The sequence below is a fragment of the Drosophila willistoni genome (genome assembly GCF_018902025.1).
Source record: "Drosophila willistoni isolate 14030-0811.24 chromosome 2L unlocalized genomic scaffold, UCI_dwil_1.1 Seg139, whole genome shotgun sequence".
Taxonomy (NCBI): domain Eukaryota; kingdom Metazoa; phylum Arthropoda; class Insecta; order Diptera; family Drosophilidae; genus Drosophila; species Drosophila willistoni.
In genome coordinates this window covers 2,620,056-2,639,759 of record NW_025814046.1, presented here as the reverse complement: position 1 = coordinate 2,639,759, position 19,704 = coordinate 2,620,056, and the positions used below count along the sequence as shown (strand labels likewise).

Genomic DNA, 19,704 nt, shown 5'->3' with positions numbered 1-19,704 from the left:
GATTGAGTGTTTTAGCATTAGACTGAAGCTAAATCGATTTGTTTGTTTGTTTGCCATGACTTATCGACTTATCGGCCCAATGGCATCTAAGCCAAAATGGAAAGTAGCCGAAAGAAGAAGAAATTGTGATAATTAATTATCTAAAACTATTGTTCAATTAGTTGGACAAAGGACTAAAACTAAATGTTGTCAATTAAATGGAAAACTAATGCATGAATGAGAATGAATAAATGAGTAAATGAATGAATGAATGAAGAAGTGTATCAATGTATGATTATTTTAATGTTTTTTCTTCTCAACTTTGAGTGTTAAATGTTTATATTGTTTTTTGTTTTGGTTTTTGTTAAGTAGTGTATAAAATGGTCTCATTTCTGTTCTGTGGGACGGATGGGGAAACAGTAAACAGTTGGGGATTTTGTTTGTTTTTTTTTAAGGTGGGGCGTAACAGCTGATTCGTGGCGACGTTTTGTTCTTCATGTAGAGCGTTTTTCTTTCCCAGTTAAAAAACCAACAGAAAATATTCAAAAATACTTGAAGTATTAAATTACAATACAAATTACAAAGTTATAAATAGAAAACTACATAGAAATAAAGAAAAGTAATCTACAATAAATAGTAAGTAAAAATACAAAGAGATAATGAAATTTGTTATACCAATTTTTATATAGCATTGCCATTAAATGACTAAAACTACCTCAAAAATATAATGAAATTTCACAATAGATCATCTCTAGCAGAGGTTTCTTAAATAGTCTGTCGTCTAAACATTTGTAATCGTCTTTTAATTATCCTTTACTGTAAATTACGAAAAATTCCTTTTTAAAACTTTACTTCCTTAGCGCTAGTTAAGTTTTCATACTATACATTATTTCTTTTGGTTTCAAAATTTCCACAAAAATATTGACGAACAATAATTTGTTTATAAACAAGAACAGACGAAAAGAAAAAATAAGAAAATTCATTTAAGAAAATTGATATATGTAAGTAGATAACTATAACTAGGACATAAATAATTCTAACTATTTCAAAAATTGCACTTTAAGGAATAACTAACTAGTCTGTGTATCCTAAAGAATGTTAAGTTTGGCAAAATTAAAAGTTAATTAAAATTTGCCCTTTAAAGTATGCAATAGACTGCGAATAAATTTATACTTTTTGAAGAGTATACAATTTTTCTAAATAAAAAACTTGTATATCAAAATTTTTTGCATAGAGCACCATTTTTTTAACCGCAGGACATTGAAAAACTTTCGTATTTGTTTCTAAAAACAAATACATTGCCTGCCTAATGAATTTTTCAGCGAATTTTCTTCGATGTATTTCCTCAAATCTGCCTGACTGATTGAACAAGTATTATATAAACTATGGCCAACTATATGGCCAAAGGAAACATTTTTTGTTTTTCGATATGCCAAATAAAAAAAGAAAAAATGATATCTATTTAACTCAATGTACAAATACATAGGAATAGAAATCCAAGCATTAAATCGCACAACACTGCAAGAATTTAATCTACTTTGAAGAGAGCTTTTTATCTTCTGTGTATTTTTAAAACTGACGACGACTTGCAGTCTAGTCCTTGGCCAGAGATGTCCTTTTCTCTCGTTTCTTTTCTTTTCTTATTTTTTATTGTATATACCATGCCACTCGACAGAAATAAATAGAAATATGTGTGCATAGAAATGACAACACGACACAAAAGCATAAGCAACAAAAAGAAAGCAAAGTAAACGAACACAAACCGTAAAGTAAAAGCAACAATAAAATATATAGAAAACAAAATATATATATAAATATGTATGTAGTTATATAGCAAAAGAACAAAAAGAAAAATAATAATAAAGGTGAAGGGGAGGTGTTGTTCTTTAGAGGGAATGAGGGGCTGTGGGTGTGGGGGTGGTGGAGGGACGGATAAACCAAATGATAGAAAGAAATTTGTAAAAAATAAAAACCACTGACGCTCTGAGTTGCCACTATCATCGCCATCATCATCATCATGGCCATGTCCTTGGCCAGGCTTTTCAATTTTGGTGATATCCGTATAAATCTCATCATCCTCCTCGCTCGGATCATCCACATCGATGGTGGTAATATCATCATCATCATCACCTGCCTTGGGCAATTCAAGTTTTTTGTCGGCTTCCTTTTGGATGGGCAATTCATCTTCATTTTTGTGATGGTTACCAAAGATATCTGTGCTGCCGCCAATAACATCGCCATCTTCCGTATCATCGCCATCATTACCATGGCCACCATCATCATCACCATTATCTTCGTCATCGCCGCCATCATCATCACCATCGTCATCATCATCATCATCATCATGGCCACCATCACCGCTGCCATCGATGGGCAGAGGTCGAACATAACCATCCTGATCTTCTTCATCGAGATCATCGACATGATGCGTGATGGGTGTGCTTGAGATGGAGGAAATGGTTGTGGTGCTGGGAGTTGTCTCTAATTGTGTTTGATTGACTATGGCAACAGTTGCTGCTGTTGTACTTGTTGTTGTTGTTGTCGATGAAGAGGAAGACGAGGAGGAGGATGAGGGCGAGGTCTGTGTAGTGGTTGTTGTTGTTGTGGGTGTTGATGGTATATGAGCTGCTGGATAAGAGAGTTTTGTTTTTGGATTTTTTTTGGTTGTTGTTGAATGTGAATTGTGATTGTAACTAAAATCAATATGGTCATTTAGGTTCGTCAAGTAAAAGTCAGTTTCAGTTATTGTTTCTCTTATTGGTATATGTAATTGTGTGGTTGTGTTGTTATTGTTGTTGTTGTGGTTGTAGTGGGTGGACACATTTACTAGTTGTCTAGCTTGATCTTTACCGATTGTATTATGACCACTGATGTCACTACCACTTCCGATGATACCGTTCTGGTTGTTGTTGTTGTTGTTGATGATATTGTTGATATTATTATTATTATTAAGATTATTATTATTCGCTGTGGTGCTACTACCAATGATTGTGCCACTATTCGATAGATGATTGCTGTCGATTTGATTGTTGTTGTTGTTGTTGATTCTACTCGAGATGAGGTCGTTGTTGTTGTTGTTGTGGTTGCTGTTGTAGTTGTTGTTGTCGTTCGTTATATGCTTACTATTTGAATTGCCGGCACTGCTACCACCACCTTGTGAAATGCGCGTATTATGCGAACCATGCGAATCGTGATGATCCGTATCAGAGTCCTCGTCATCAGGGCCAAAACCAGAGCCAGAATAGTCCCGATCCTTCTCTAGATCGTCGTGTATCTGCAAGAATAAATAGAAAGTAAAATTAGTTTCATTCATTACATTACTGAGTCTTTTATGTAGAAATAGCCCTTTAATTGGAATAGGTGGTCACCCTAATCCGCAGTGTTAGAAATCGAGAATAATAGTGTTTCTGCAAAACTGAGATCTTTTACATATTTTAACCTTTCTTTTTATTTTACTCTAAAAAATTAAGTCCCTTATCCATTATAATAGAGAATTTTAGGCTAAAAGGAGCTCAAAGTGAATTCAGTGTTGTTCAACTATTATAGATAAAAATGTGTAAACTCGGTGTTAGTAAACAATTATAGATACGGATGAAAATACTGATCCTTTTAAAATGCTTAACATTTCAATCACTTAACTTTTAAAGGCCTTTAGCTTACTTTACTTGGTTATTCAAGTATTAAATATTCAAATATTATCAAAAAATCAAATTGATCACTTGAAGTAACAATGTTGGTAAATGACAATTGAGTTGAAAGTGCTTAAAAAGTTAAATTCTCATATTTCAAATCGACTTAGTGTTTTTTATTGTAAAATTATTAGATAATATAAAAATGACATAATTGGCCACACTATCACGTAAAGTTGGTTAACTTGTGCATTCGTTTTTTATTTTTTCTTTATTTTTTTTTCTCACAGTTCTCCCTTTTCCTAGTAAATTTTATTTCATCATTCCATTATTATGCTGTCAGTTCTTTTGCCATTTTCATAAATTTCACTTGAAAGAACTTAAAAGAAGCACTACGAAACGGAACAGAACAGAACAGTACAGAACAAGAACGGAGCAACAAATGGCAAGCATTTTCATTGAAAATTATGCTGGCTTTCAGTCTGCTCACTTCAGTTATACTCCACTTCACTCCACCTCCACTTTATGTGTCTATGTGTCCTTGACTCGTTGCTTCACATAAAATGCCAGTCGAGTGGGCTTTTGTGGGAGTGTGTCTGCCCCCCGGGGACACATTTATATACATATATAAATTCATATATATATATATATGAAACCATTGTCTGACTCAACGATGACTATGGCGGTTTTTGCGGTTTAGAGTGTTCGCCAAATGAGAATAGAAACCTTCCCATACACACACACATACACAGACAGACAGATCCACACGACACAGTGGCTACAAGAAAAGCGACAACTGTGACCAACGTCAATTGGCAAGGGACAAAAGGAAGAGCAAACCAAAAAGAAACAACGATAGAGAGAGAGCGAGAAAGGAGGGAAAGAAAGGACAGCAGAACGAGTCCCAACATTCTCCTTGTTTATTTACTATATAATTTCGGTACAGGCCATAAAAAGTAAGAGAGCGAGAAAGACAGAATCCACTTAATTGAATTTGTTCAGGCGTTATGAAATGGCCAAAAATAAGTCTGGACCAGGCTACGACACTTGTTGACCCCAAACGCATACCCCGCCCTGGTCTCCACCCTTGTTTTTCCACATCCCATTCTTGCCATACACATGTGAGGTTTTTCCATTAAAAATGTGATTTGAAATTAATTGTTTTTAGCCAACATTTTACGCGGCACACAATTGAAAAGCATGTACATATAAAGCTGCTGGCTGCCGGCAGGCGGTTGCCATTTACCGCATTTCCCAGTACTCCAACCCGCCCCTTCCATCCCCGCGTGGATACATCAAACAAAACAAAAGCAAAAAAATAAACAGAAACACGAAAAATAATATCCAAAAAATTATCCACAGCTTAAAGGAAATTGGAAAATTTGTTCCATGCTGTTGTTACGGTTATTTTTTTGTTTAGCAAAATTGAATTAAAATATTTGCATTTCTTGGTAAATTGCGTATACGCCCCATGTGGAGCTCATAAATTTAAAAAGGACACCAACAAAAGCGCAGAAAAACGAGAAAAAGTGTGGAGAAAGAGAGAGAGAGAGTAAAGGCAGAGAATTATGAAGAAAAATTACAAATTGTGATATAATAATTGTTTCATACTTGTATAATTAAAACAGCATAACAGGGCTACTTTTATATACTCTATACAACATTTTAATGTAAAGTAAACACACTTGAAATGTTTAGTAATAATATTTTATATTATTTTAATGACAGCTCGAAAAGCCTATTACTCACATAAAATATAACTGATTATGATTGATTGCTGGTCAAATGAAAATAAAAAGGCTACTTATAAGTGGTTAGAAGCAAAGCAGAATGGACATCTGATTTCTATTATATACAAATAGGTCGGCATTTTAGACGAATTCATCAAGTGAACTTGTTCTTAGCATATTTTCTTTTCATTTAGAAGCTTTATTTGTGTATTTTCATTATATTGTATGTATTTTATTTTTCGCAATGCTATATTCCAAGATAATCAGGGGCTTTGCCAAAATAGGACTTTTCAAATTTGGTTGTTTTTTTTAATGTTCATTTAATCCTTACTACAACTCATATGTAAAATGTCATATGGAAAAAATCATTATCATCAAAAGGAGTTCGCATTTTTGACTACATAATGAAAAATATTCTTTATTAGCAAACATTTTGAACTATTATGAAAATATACATACATATACATTAATAACATATTAGCCAAAGATCCCATCAACCAGTGCTAATCTAAAGTAGTAATAGTTGTTAAAGTAAGTTTTAAATAACTATAATGACAATAGGTTAATATTAAAAAATGTCTCGAAAAGATGTTCTAGAACTGATTAGAATTTAATAAGAGTAAAAGAACAACATTAACCCAAACTAATCACAAAAAAAAATGTTTCACGTCTTCTTGCAAGAACGTTAGATAAGCTATATGAAATAAAGTACCTCAATTCAAACATGTCAAACATTCTGAATTTAATAAAGTGCATTCTAATAATTAGAAATCCTATATTCTGTTTATTTTAAACAAATCGAAATCATTCCCATAGGGCTTTTAAATAGGCATCTGGTATCTTAAAGACATAGACTTAACGCACTGTTCTAAGCAAAAATGTATGTAAATTATATTAACTCTTATGCAGCTTAAATTTGATCACTTTTAAACCAACTCTAATCTTTATCCAAAGTACTTGAACTAATATACTTTATTCTACACTACAAGTAATGAATATATATGTAAAGATATACTTTAAAAGGAAATTACTTTGCCACACTTTTAACACACATTTAAGTATATATATGCACGTATATATGTACAGTAGGTACATATATCGGTATGCCCTGTTTATGCTCCCTGTTTCACTCACTTTCTCAGTTACTCTTCATCTTTCTCCCCCTCTTTACTGTCGATGATTTTTGCTCTCTTTGGCATTTTGCCGCTTGATTTATGCAGCAATTAGCAAGGGATTGGGGTAAGGGAGATGAGAGGGAGTGAGGAGATGGAACTTAGAAATTCCCCTTTAAGTTGTAAAGCGAATCGATAAAATGTGGCAACCGCTCTGTGGTGGTGGTGGTGGTGCTGCTGCTGCTACTGGTGGTTGGGTGGTGGCCAGTGTGAATTTATGCAATAAATTGCTTTGTTAATAAAATATGAAGTATATGCTGGCATTGCTACTGCTGCTGCTTCTCTGCATTGGCTGTAACAGATGCTGATGCTGCACCACTGGAACCCTTTTTGGTCCTGCCCCCGCTCGGCCCTTTCCTCAAAATGTGGGTCATGCATGAATTTAAATGATGTCATTTTAACGTTGGCCACCTGCTACCTGACTGCCACTACCAATGGGCCATGCCGTTGCTGCTGATGCTGCTGCCACTCGATCTGGGTGCACTTTCCGCTTGGTCGCATTAAATTTGCATTTTCTCTCCTGATACTTTCAGCAAATGTAACCGGAGACCCACATGGCGTATGCTTGATATACGGACAAGAAGAAAGAAATTCATAAAAAACACAGAAAGAAAAAAAAAACAAATAACGAACATTCATAAAAAGCGTTTATGAAATTTCTACAAAATTTCTTGCACAAAGAAACTTTCTATCGTTGATTTTGTCTGTTTTTAGCCGACACACACACACACACATACACACAAACTACTTGCTAGTGTTGTTTGGTGCAAAACAAATTAAACACACAAAAAAACCCAACTCAGAGAGAGAGCGGGAAAAAGTCAAACAACACAATGAGGAAATATTTTATAAATGAAGAAAGAAAAATGTACAAGAGCACACAGAGAGAATAAGTCAAGGAAAAGTATAAAAAAGAGTGGCAACAACCTTCGAGTTGCCTCATAATGAGAGCAAATTGTGTCAGCTCGCGGGTGGATGCAACATGCGGTGACTGCAGGAGATGGGGCATGGCTTCATGCATAAACAACAAGTTTGTGAGCTGCTGCTGCATTTTCTGTTTTCCTCAAAAAAAAAAAAAAAACCAAGAGAAAGAGAAAGGAGCAAAAGAACAACCAGTGAAAAAGAGAGAGAGAGAGAGAAAGAAAAACCATTGCACCGAAGTTGTCATGGTCCCCAAGGAAAAACGAAATGATTTCATTCTCCTCTCAACTCCTCCCCCTTTGCTCAACTAACTGTGAGCATAATTAATGCCTGGGAATTTAATTTTAACTTGAAATTTATTTCTCTCTACAATCTTCAATAGGGCCAAGAAAAATCAGCTAACTTTTGGCTTGTGGATAAAGTTTTTTCCCCTCTTCTAACGAGTAAATTGACGATTTGACAATGTTTTTTTTTCTTTATTCCTTGTTACTTTCCCTTAGTGTCCCTATCTTTTCTACTAGTCTGCAAGTGCGTGACATTACCAAAATGTTAGTTTTCGGTCTTTCAACATTTCCTTTACTCTATTCCTTCCTCTTGAATTTTGCTTCTAATTTTGACCTGCAGGAAATGGACAAAAGTTTTATGTTATTTTACTCTCTTTCTCTTCATATATACACAGACCACAGTCCCAGGACATTGGGGAAACATAAAGATAGAGCGAGAGTAAATTTATATAGTTTGAAATAGGTTTTTTGTTTCTTTTTTCCTTTTTTTTGGTTTGGTTTAGTTTTGTTATGCTTTGTTTCCAGTTTTGTGCATTGGCATAGCTCAATAATTGCTAGGAATGGGAGTTTTGGTTGGTTGGTTAGATGAGTTGGTTAGTTCTGTTTCTAATTTATTTACATGCACTTGCAACTTTTGGCCTCTCGAGAAACGCTGAGCAACACCCGAGAGAGAAAGAGCGAGCGGCACAATGAGGGGAAGAGGGAGAGAGGAAGCGAGTTTGCTACCACAACTCAATTTTCCAAGTGGAAGATAACTTACGGCTTATTTAGACAACGAAATTGAAAATTCGTATCGTTTCGTTACGTTTAGTTTTTCTTCGCTTTTGCTACTCTCTTTCTTTTTTTATCCCCCTCATTTTGTTTTTGTTTTTTCTGGTTGCACTTTAAGCCAAAAAAAAAAGTGTATTTATTTTTTGGTCTTTTTGCTGTCTTAAATTTGATCCCTCTTTTTGCTTTTTTCTTATTTTTTTTTGGGGCTTTTTCTGCACTTATTATTTTCCAATTGCCCATTTACATTTAGATTGAAGTGAAACGTAAAGCAATAAGAGCCAAGAGGACCAAAAAAAGGGTTAGCAATTTAAGCCCAAAAACCATATATATGCATACGTATATGTACGTATCTATATGTAAGTGTTTATGTAGATATTTTATATGAATATGTACAAGTGTTTCAGTTCTTCGTGTGTATGCGTGTAATTTAGGCTATGGCAATATTAAATGTATATTACATATGCTGAGAAAAAGGCTCAACAAATGTCAAAAAAAAAGGGCAAAACTTTGAACTCATATGATAATGCAATAGGTTAAAAGATGTCCATGAACTTTAATCTTAAAACTTTTTACAAAGTGTCATTGGAATTGAGCCAAGTTGTTGATCTAGATCAGGTTTTGTTTTTGTTTTGTTGCTGATAATAAACAAAATTATGTCAAATCTAGATCAGCAAACTTATAAATCATCTTGATGAAAGTGCTAGATATTGTAAAAACTTTTATAATTATGCCCAGAAATGGAAGAAAAAAGAAAAAACTAGTAAAAGGCCACTCAAAATTACTTCCACATGAAGAAACATGAATCTAATAAAGATAAAAGCAAATGCAAAAGCAAAAATCTAATGGTAATGGTAAAATCTAATGGCCTTTTGCAGTAAACAAAATCTCTTACTTTATACAATAAGCAAAAATAACTCAAAATGGAAACATTTTATTACAATGTGTCAGAAATACTTCAAATTATTAGTTGTTTAATATCAGGAAGATGCTTTAAAACGAGTCTTCAAGGGATAGAATCCGTTTAGATAAGAATTTAAATGATAGTATGTCCTTTTTAGTGTCTCTGTATAGGTGAATTTTATGTGTTAATCTCTTCGTTTCTTTCAACAGTCAAAGCCCAAGTTCTAAATAAGGCTCTTTTATAAATCATAAACGTATTATTCGTAACTTCCATTCAAGTTCTTTGAACTTTCTGTAGTTTCTAATTTATAAACTACTTTTCGAAGGCTTTCTTTATATTTTGTTAGATTTTCTCAGTGCATACTTATAATTTTTTGGTTGTCTTCGCCTCGGTTCGCGCCTGGTAAATAATTGCATTTTAAATGCGCGAAGCAAGTAAATTGAAAAAGTTTTTTAGGTGGCTCTAAGGCGCGCATTGTTGTTGAAAACTTTTCCAGCAACAGCCACAGCAGTCGTAAACTGGCCAAAATGTATGTCGTGGCCTTGCAGAATTGTGTTGCCAGTAACAAGTATAACAGTTGCCATTGTCTTTTACATAAAAAACAAAAAAAAAAACAAAAACAACAACAAACCAAACACCAAAAACAAGAGATAGACGAGGGCCACCAGGCCATGGCAGGCCAGAAGTGTGCAAGTTGCAACCGTGTTGCATACTTTTAAGCATAATGTGGCATTTAATTGGCATGGCGGGGAGACGACTTCAGGCAGCCGCAACTGAGTTGAGTTGGAGTTGAACTGAAAATGCGGCCACATTTATCAAGCTGGCAGTTGTAAAAAGAGATACAGATAACAACTAAAAAAGGGGCCAGAGGGAAAAACAGGGGTGGGAGGGAGTTGTATTTTTGTTGTGGCAGGATACTACTACAAATTTGCGCATTCATTTCACATTCATTTGGCTTTCAACTTCATCACGTGCTAAGCCTCTGATTGCAAATGGCAAAGATTTATACTTTAAATGTTGCCATTGCCCATCAGAGTTTTTTATGCTTTAATTTTTTTGTCCACACATACACACACAAAAAAATTGTGCCATTTCGGCAAAACGCAACGAAGCGTCATCATCATCATCAACCAAAAAAAAAAAAAACAGAAAAGAAAAAATGAGGCAAAAAAAAACACGAATAGGAAGAAGGGAAATCCAACTCATCAGCCCAGCCGGAAAATCAATAAACCGCACCCAGGCTTGGCGTATTTCCCCTCCCTTCATCTCTCCTCGTTGCTCTTCCTTTTGCTTATCTCCCCAACCAATTTTTTCTTTTTTTCGAGTTTTTTTTTTTTTTTGGTTGCCTTCCTTTCACAATAAATTAGAAGTAGCCGCATCATCAGCATTAGCTCCAGTTTCAACTGGGCCTCCCATTTTGCCCATCGTTTTTACTTACTTTTTTTCTATTTGCAACATAAATAATAATCTTTTTTTAATGCAAATTTATACCTAGCTTTAGTATAAGCCTACAATTCATAATGCCAGATTTTGTTTGGCTCTCTTTCTCTCAGTTTTATGTTAATTACAAAGTTCCTACTTAAGGGTTAATTACACATTTTTTTTTTGTGTTTTGTGTGGCTTTTAGAAATAATTTGCCGTGGGTTTATAAACCTTTTTTTGAACACTTTGCAGCTAATCATCATTGGAGCTGGCGGAGAGAAAAGTTAAATTTAATGACAAAAGCCCAAAACCATAAACTGCAGCAGGTTGCTTCTGCGTATTCTCCTTAAAGTTGTTGCATTTTAATTGCACTAGGTAGCTGCTGGGTGGCAAAGCTTGAACTAAAAGCATCCGCACACACACACACACACACACACAAAGACACATTGCGCCACATGTGAGCACTTTGAAACTTTAGAGGTAAGCTGCTGTTGGGTAAGTTGATTCTATTCGCCTTCCCCTTTTGCCCACATGCTGCGACATCATTAAAATTTTAATGCATCTGAGTTGCCTAAGCGAGTTGACAATGTAATGTGGCATGGGCATATTCCCATATGGGCATGGTCATAGGTATCTCCTGAGCTCCGCCCCCTCGTTTCCTAACAAGACCGCCAATTTCTACACAGAGCGCTTAGTGAGGAAAAATATTTGAAAAGTTAACTGTGAGATGAGCTGAAAATAATTGCAGCACATAAAATGAATTTGTATAAATTATTTCCCTAAACGAACTTTTTGGTAAATGGGAATGCTGAATGCCAAGAAGCAATGCCATATTCGACACATGGAAATTTTAAATGATTAAAAATTAACCTAACCCAAGTTTTCAAGTACTTCTTAACGAAAGGCAAAACGGAAGATCATAAGAATGCAATTTTTTCTCAATTGTTTAATGTTCATTTTTTTTAAACAAATAAACAACCCATAATGTGAGAGACACTAATTGGACTAAATAATTGAGCAACATTCCTTTAATTAATTTCGTTCAATTTATATTAATGGGTTAATCATATTATCAATTATTATAATTGATGTATTTGACATTTTCATTCCACATTTAAAATATTATTTCGTTGAATTTAGTTGGCATGACATATTATAAAAATAACACAACAAATTGCTAAAAATAAAAATGCTCAAATTATTGACATTGTATAAATTCTTTTTTATAAGTAAAGAATTTGCTATGCACATTAATATTAAAGTAGGCATTAAAGTGTTCATCCAGGGTATTCATAATGATAGACTCTTATAACATGTAATGCCAATGCAATGCAGTTTCAACCACAAACCTTGGTTCAAATGTTCCCTCCCTGACCTCACCTTGAACTAAGGAACAGCACATGAATAGAAATTGAAATAGAAGTAGAATTGTGGCTGAAGAGAAGAAAGAGCAGGCATGAAGAAGCAGTGTAGGGGAAAGAATCGCTCATTAGTGGTTGTGAAATTGTGAAATCAATGTGCATAGAAATGCAATGGCAAATGGAAGTCACATACTTGGCACACACGTATTTACTAAATGGATTCCATTCTATTGTTGACTTTTGGAATTTAATTAAAATACAAATATTTAACTCAACTCTCGTTGCCCCCCTCATCACTCACTCACTCTCTCTCCCTCTCTCTCTATCCTCAAATTATTGTCAAATATTGATTGATGGCGAATGTGTGTTGGAATGAGAATGAGAATAACTCTCTGGGCCACAACCTTGCCTAGTGACAAATGAATATGCATGGGATACAGTCAGGTACAAATGCAATTAACTAAGCCAGCCACGCCCCAGAAAAAGAAGTAAAAGGTAAGGAAATGTATGTGTGTGGGAGAGATGAGAATAAAGATTTTTCAACACAAATGTTAAATTATTCATAGGCAAAAAGGAAGTTGCTTGACCTACGACTACAACGATGACGATGAGGATGACGATGCCGACGACTACTACTACTACTACTAAGAAGAGAGAACAAAATCCAGGTTCAACAAACTGGCATCACGTTGCGCCTAAAAGCATGCAGCAGCAGTACACTCAAGTCAAATTGCAACAGAACCTGAGATGGGACTACGACAACGACAAATGGCAGTTAAAAAGGAAACGAAACGAAGGATCAGAAGCACCAGCAGCAGCAACAGCAACTGCATCATCAAGTAGATGCTAAAAGGCAGCGGGGGAAAGCGAGAAAAAGAGAGAGAGTCTTGGAGAAATCGTAGACATTTTAGCTGTTAACCGCAATGGTACGCCGTTCGCCCAAGCAAGTCAAGATGCCTTCAGTTGTGAGTCGTCAGTTGCCAGTCAGCCAGTCAGTCAGTCAGTCGTCTGTCAGTCTCACATAATTGAAGAGTCTTCTCCCCAATCGCCCCCACAAACACACACACACACACACACACAAACACACTTCCCCCAAAGACTCTGACTACCTTGCTTCTGCCAGGCATTTTGCAATTCAAAACGTTGTGGCGCAGCGGCCTTTGAAGTGCCTCTTGGCCAGGATGCAATTTGGCTATGCGTTGGCATGAGTAGAGAGAACTTTCTCGAGTAGACAAAATGTTCGTTTCACTAATTGAAGCAACAACATTGAGTGAATCTTATCGACTGAAGGCAAAGAGAAGCAGAGAGTGGATCAGGTAGCAGACACAAACCATCCGACTAATCAAATTTCAATGCAAATCGTCAATATTTAAACAGTGTGCAACAACATCAAAAGTGATGACCAATTTGCTTCAGTTATCTCTGTTTAAGCAGAAAACGACTCAGAGAAAGAGGAAGAGATAGCGAGAGAAAGAGGTAGTGAGAGTCTTCTCACTCTCGGAAATTTTATGGCCCAGTTTAGCTGCTACAAATTTGTCATAAATTATGCATGTGAGTTAGAGCCGCAAAACTCCAAAACCCCGAAAAAGGAGCAGATGAAGGAGAGACAAAGAAAAATGGGGGAGGAAAAAAAAAACAAAACATCTAAAGGAAAAACAAAATGGCGGGCAACGCCTCCCACATCACCATCACCATCATCATCATCCACCACCTCCATTCTCAGCCTATTCGTTGTTGTTGCCGTTGCCATCGTCGCCATCTTTGTCATCGTCATCAACTTTGACAATGACTTTGGCTTCCAAAAAACAAAAAAAAACACTGATACGGCTCGGAATCTGATTCTGAGTCTGACTGAGTATGTTTACGCATTTGTATGCAGACAGGGTAACCTTCTAGGAATTGTTATTGCTCTTGTTACCGCATATGAAATACACTTTACCCTGAAACGGGCATATGAAAGACTTTAATAGAGTGGATTTTGGGGCTTTATTTATCATATTTCATATCCATAATCCTATTAATTAATATAACTAAGTTGCTGCTTAGATTTGCATATTTTATATCAATTAGTGGTTAAATTGAAATTTTCAGAGAACCTTATTTCTTGTCTGGGCGAAAGACGCATCTGAATTAACAAGATTATATTACGACTTGTCAACGTAAAGGATCTGTGACAAATTAAATTTAGTTCATTTAGTTTTACTTTTTGAAAAATTTAAATTTTGTTTCGAAACATAACAAGCTTAAGGCTAAAATTAAATGAGTTTATGGCAAAATTCTATAAGTCTCGTTCACTTCATATCTGAAATTTCTTTGTTAGAATCTTTTGATCTAATACTAATAATATTAACAAACAAAAGGTTTAATTTTGTCTATTATATATTACCATATTATATTTTTCCTAAAATGTAATAAATTCAATTCTTTAATGTCCACAGTCTATTTAATATTTAAATTCTCTCTTCGTTTATCTCTGGTTTGTTTTATTAAAAAACATGTTTTAATTAGGGTAACTACAGTTCTTTAATTCATTTAATTCAATTTGATGCTGGTAGCAAGAACATTTTCGCATGCCCCATAAGCCGCAGACTCAACACCAACAAATAACAAACAACAAGGACATCTGCCAGATGTTTTTTCCACCTCCCATAGACAGTGAGGGATAGAGAAAGAGAGAGAGTGAGTGAGTGTGAGAGAGAACGAGAGAGAAAAGCTGTTTGGCCTCAATGCCCTTTAGATTAAGCTGGTTATGCTTTGCTCTGCTTTGCTTTTGGTAGCCCCCTCACATTCCCTCCCTCTTTCATTTTGTGTATCCCTATTCATTTGGGGAATTATGTTATGTGAAATAATGCTAGATCATTTGCCAAAGACAAAGCTCTAACAATAAGACTGAAGCGCAAAGAAGAGATGACATTAAAAAGTCAGTTTAGTGCAAAACAACATATGCTTAGGCTTTTGCCTCACAACTCACACAAAACTGTTGGAAAATATATATGTATATATACATGCGTATGTACATGCAATAAATTTCAATGTCTATACATTGGTTAAGACCCATCAACTCCTCCTGCCTTCCCTTCCCATCCCCCCCACCGACAGTTGTAGCTGTCGGATTGTATGTGGCATGTGCATTATGTATGTATTTCTGTTTTTTTTTTCTCCCTTCTGGTATTATGTAGAGAATGAGAGAGAGAGAAATGTCACCAATAAATTCTCAATGTAAGCAACTGATATTGACAGCTCTATGCTTACGAAATTATATATGCGGCGAATGTGAGATATGTGTACTTAAAACCAGAGCAAAATTCTGGACAAGAATAGGAACTGAATGGCAGAGAATAGATGTAGAGCAATGCTACGGAAAGGAATGTTGTTTACATAACAGATTTTAATTCAGGGACTTTGGTTATTTTTTATTTCGTATTGTCTAAAATGGAGTGAAAGGATTGGGTTTCCTACAAACACACTCATACTTACACGAGCATACACACATATGTCAATCGATGTTAATTTATTGTCAATGCGGCATATGTGAGCGCGTGTGTGTGTGTGTGAGTCAGTGTGTTTCTGTGTGACACAAATACCAAGCAAGCAAAAGGCTTATGCTATGTGCGCTGTTGCCTTCCTCTACGAAAAACACGTGCCGCATGTGCACGTTATTAATCAAGAAGGACATACAATACACACAAACACATGCACACACATAAATACAGGCTTTTGGCTCTCAACGTTCACAGAATAACGTGCCTTAGTCAGTGTGTATGTATGTGTTGCATGCGGCTTATTACGACACCAACCCAGCAACAAATGCGACAACAACTCTCGGCCTGTGCTCGGTCGTTTTGCTGCCTGGTTGGTTGGTTGGCTGGCTGGCTGGCTGGCTGACTATATGCTGCAGTTATTTGCATATCTCCTGCTAAAAGTCCACAACACAAAAGCTCATTATCTTGTTGACACGTCTCCACAAAATGCCAGATTTTAACACAATTGGCTGGGGGTTTTAGGCCCACAAAGCGGTGCATTACACTGTTCAAAAAGAAACGCCCCCTTTAAACATAATCAATTGGATAATCTCATAGATGCAGCCAAAAAGTGGCCAAGATAACTAAATTGCAGCGACCATCAATGAAAATTGCCTTCACTTAAATGAAAATGCATTTCTTTGAAATTTCACATTTTAATGAATTTTTAATAAGCTCACTCAACTCTAAATTTTGCACACTTAGCAAAAAAGTCAATAAATGGGAGTGCAATAAACTTTCAAAGCAAAGGCATAGCCAGAGCCAGAGACCTTTTAAACTTTATACCATAAAAAAATCATTTTAAGATCCTTAACTAAATGGAATTGTATATAAACTAGTCGTAAATATATCTGATAGTAATCTACTATATCAACTGGCGGTATTTAAATTTTTTTGGAGGCATCATTGATGAACTATAACAAGTCTAGCCTTCAATAGCTCTAATGAAAATATATATTCAAAGTTCTTTTAAACGTCTCCTAACTTTTCCATTAAAATTAAATTTTAGAACCAAATAAAGAATTCGATTAGAGCAACTCACTAAGCAAAGAATTAACTAATTGAATATTCTTTAGATTGTAAGAAAGTTATAAATATTTTCTTTTGCAAGGAAACATTTAACTTTGGAATAATATTGTAAAAAATCAACAGAATCAACAAAGCAAAACATTTACATTTTAAAGTTGTTTAAAACTTTTGTCTAAAAAAATTCGATATGATATGGTAAAAAAATATCGCAATATCGAAAAGGCACTTTGATAAGACCAAGATCGTTTATAAGGATAAGTTTTTCATTAAGAAAAACTTGTTGAAATTATGCGTTTAAACTTTAATCCAAAAAAAATTCATTTTTGGATTTATATAAAAGAAATTACTATCTGGTATACCTTTTAAGGCTTTATAGAAATTTATGCGTTTAATACAAGTAAATGTCAGTTTTGCAGAATAAATTCGTTAGTTCGAGTTAGTTTTTAAACGTTGTCCTTGTTTTAGTTTTTTTTTTCTTAATTGTTTTTTCTCGGATTGGTAAAACTTTAATGAAATTAATTAAACATACAGTTTCTTCTCTACAATAAATCAAACTAGAAAAAGTGCATAGACTTTTAGTGACATTAAAATAAAAAGGGGAGAACACAAGGAGAAGATAAAATATAATGAAAAACCATACCAACAGTTGGCAAATTTATCATAATTTATGAAACCAACCATCATTAATAATGTCATAATGAATCCCTCAGGAGCAAACTGACAGCAAATGCGTTGACAGCAGTTGGAAAAAATAAAACACCAAAAAAAAAAAAACCGAGATGAAGCACTGCTTGACACTTGAGTCAGCAGGATGACACAACAGAAAATTGTTGCGGCCAGGCTAAGCTCGAGATATGATAAGCCTGAGAGAGCAATCAAGATGAGCTAAAGCATACATGTCGCCTCAGCCTGTGGGTCCGTTTTGCAGTTCCAGTTTTTCCCAGCGCGTTGGTCTAATCACTTTAAATAGTCCTGGCGAGTCCTGGGAAATGCTGCAATTGTAGCTCTGCTATCCCAAAAGAGCAAACAGACAGCCATAATAAATTGCATTTTGTTGAGTGAGACAGACAGAGACCGAGAGAGAGAGAAAGCAAGATGAATGGAAGAAAAAACAAAAATAATCTCATGTTTAAAGTCAAGGAAATAAACTTTGAGGTACCCCGTTTTATCCTGAGTAATGTTGATTTGTTTAAAATGTTTAACTATGTTATTTGAAATTTAATATTCTTTTTCTCCTAATCATACTGTAATAGTTATCCAGCCAAAGGTATACTAATATGACTGTCAGTAAAATATATTGATTTCAATCATGTTGATTACAGATTTATCGACCTATGTCTCCTCTCTACTTGTGATCTACTTTAAATGGTTTAAACCACTTAAGTTTTTAGTGTAAAAATCCTATAAACTTTTTTCAGATGGCAAATGGAAATTCTGAGCATACTTTGTCCAATTTTTAATATCATAGTTAAAAATATGAAATTTCATCAAGAAGTGTCCTGAATTTTACATAAACTTATTGAGTCATAATATACCCCATCACTTGCTGAATACAGGGTATTAAAAAACTACAGAAGCGAGAACCAGAAACACACATATCCTCCACATGAGAGACATTTTACGTTTGTCAGTTGCATAAAAATGTCAACTCATTTCATTTTCTTGTTCGTTGGCCAGAAGGGACAACATGGCGGGTAGCAAGAAGATGCAAAAGGGGACCAAAGGATATCGAGGAGGAGAAAAGAGAACGACACCAGAGACTTGCCAACTTCAGAGGACCGCAACGGAAATGGCGCAAAAAAAGGCGAGAAGGGAAATTAGAAAATGCCACAAACCGACAGTGAGTAAAAGGGATAGATAGTGCTAGAGAGCGAGAGAGAGGGGTAGAGTTAAATGTTAAATGTCCCGGCCAAATTTTCATCGAATCTCTGAAACGTTAAGAACGGCTAACTGCTAAAGTCAGAAATGGAAATGTTTGTTGATTTAGTAACTGCTCACTGATTGAATTACGCGAACGAAAAAGTTTCTATCTCCATTCAATTTTTTTTTTCCTGTCTACTTTTTTGTTTCTATTTGTGTTTTGTCCTTTAGCCAATAAAACAGAAAAGACCAAAAACGAAAAAAAAGAAAATTTGCCAAAATGTTTAATTAAATTCAAGCAGCTGTAGAAAAAGTGCTAGCACACGCAAAAAAAAGCCAAATACAAAAACCAGGGAAACCAAGAGAGAGAGGCACACTCAGGCAGTCAGAGAAAATGCGAGAATTTAATTTAACTTTCTGCCTACCCTGTACTTGTATGACAAAAAGATATCCTAAAAGTTGTTAAATGGTAGATAACAGAGGAAATTTCAGCTCGGGACTTCCTAAAGGCACCAACATGCACCAACATGTCTTATTGGTTCAACCAAGCCGATCTCAACAGAGTTTAGAAATTTGTAGCTTCTATGAAACTATTGTTAGATATCGATCTTTCAGTTATCGATCGCTAATCTCCAATCTCTTTGCTGTCAATTTGGAAAAAGTACAGCTAGGATCGTTAATATAAGAACACTTGCATTCTTTAATCTCCTAGAATCAATAGAAATCATGTTACTTTGAAATCATTTGAGGAATAATTAGTTTTTAAATCAAACTTCTGAGCATACTCACTAAAAATTGGATCTCAGCTGTTTTTAGCTTTGTCTACATTTGTTTTCCTTCATTTAGTTGTAATTCTCAACTAGTTTTAGCGTAAATGAAATAATAGGCAGATATACATGATATCTACCGCTTTTTTGTACGATTCACTTTACCTGCTTATTTCGCAGTTAAATATAAACAAACGGTAGATGACGACAAAATGACAATAGGTTAACTTTAATCGTCTGTGATTACAATCTCATATTAAATTTTTTATGCAAGTGTTCTTTCTTTTACAATGAAAGTTTACCAAGTTTACCTAGTAGAGGGTATATGAATGTCGTAGAAAACTTTTCTACGCAGTT

At 35.0% G+C, this 19,704-nt stretch overlaps 1 protein-coding gene across 5 annotated transcripts in view; it reads right to left on the bottom strand.

Moving 5' to 3' along the window:
- Positions 1-19,704, bottom strand: part of LOC6638263 (syndecan) — a 128,457-nt gene that overhangs the window by 4,458 nt on the left and 104,295 nt on the right. For 2 of the 5 annotated variants that reach the window (XM_023176315.2, XM_023176317.2), the window contains exon 4: positions 3,103-3,253. In XM_023176315.2, the coding sequence (XP_023032083.1) occupies positions 3,103-3,253 (151 nt within the window). Of the gene's footprint in view, positions 1-1,959; positions 2,608-2,829; positions 3,254-19,704 lie in introns of all 5 variants that reach the window. The other 3 variants (XM_023176308.2, XM_023176309.2, XM_023176313.2) reach the window with 3 other exon arrangements.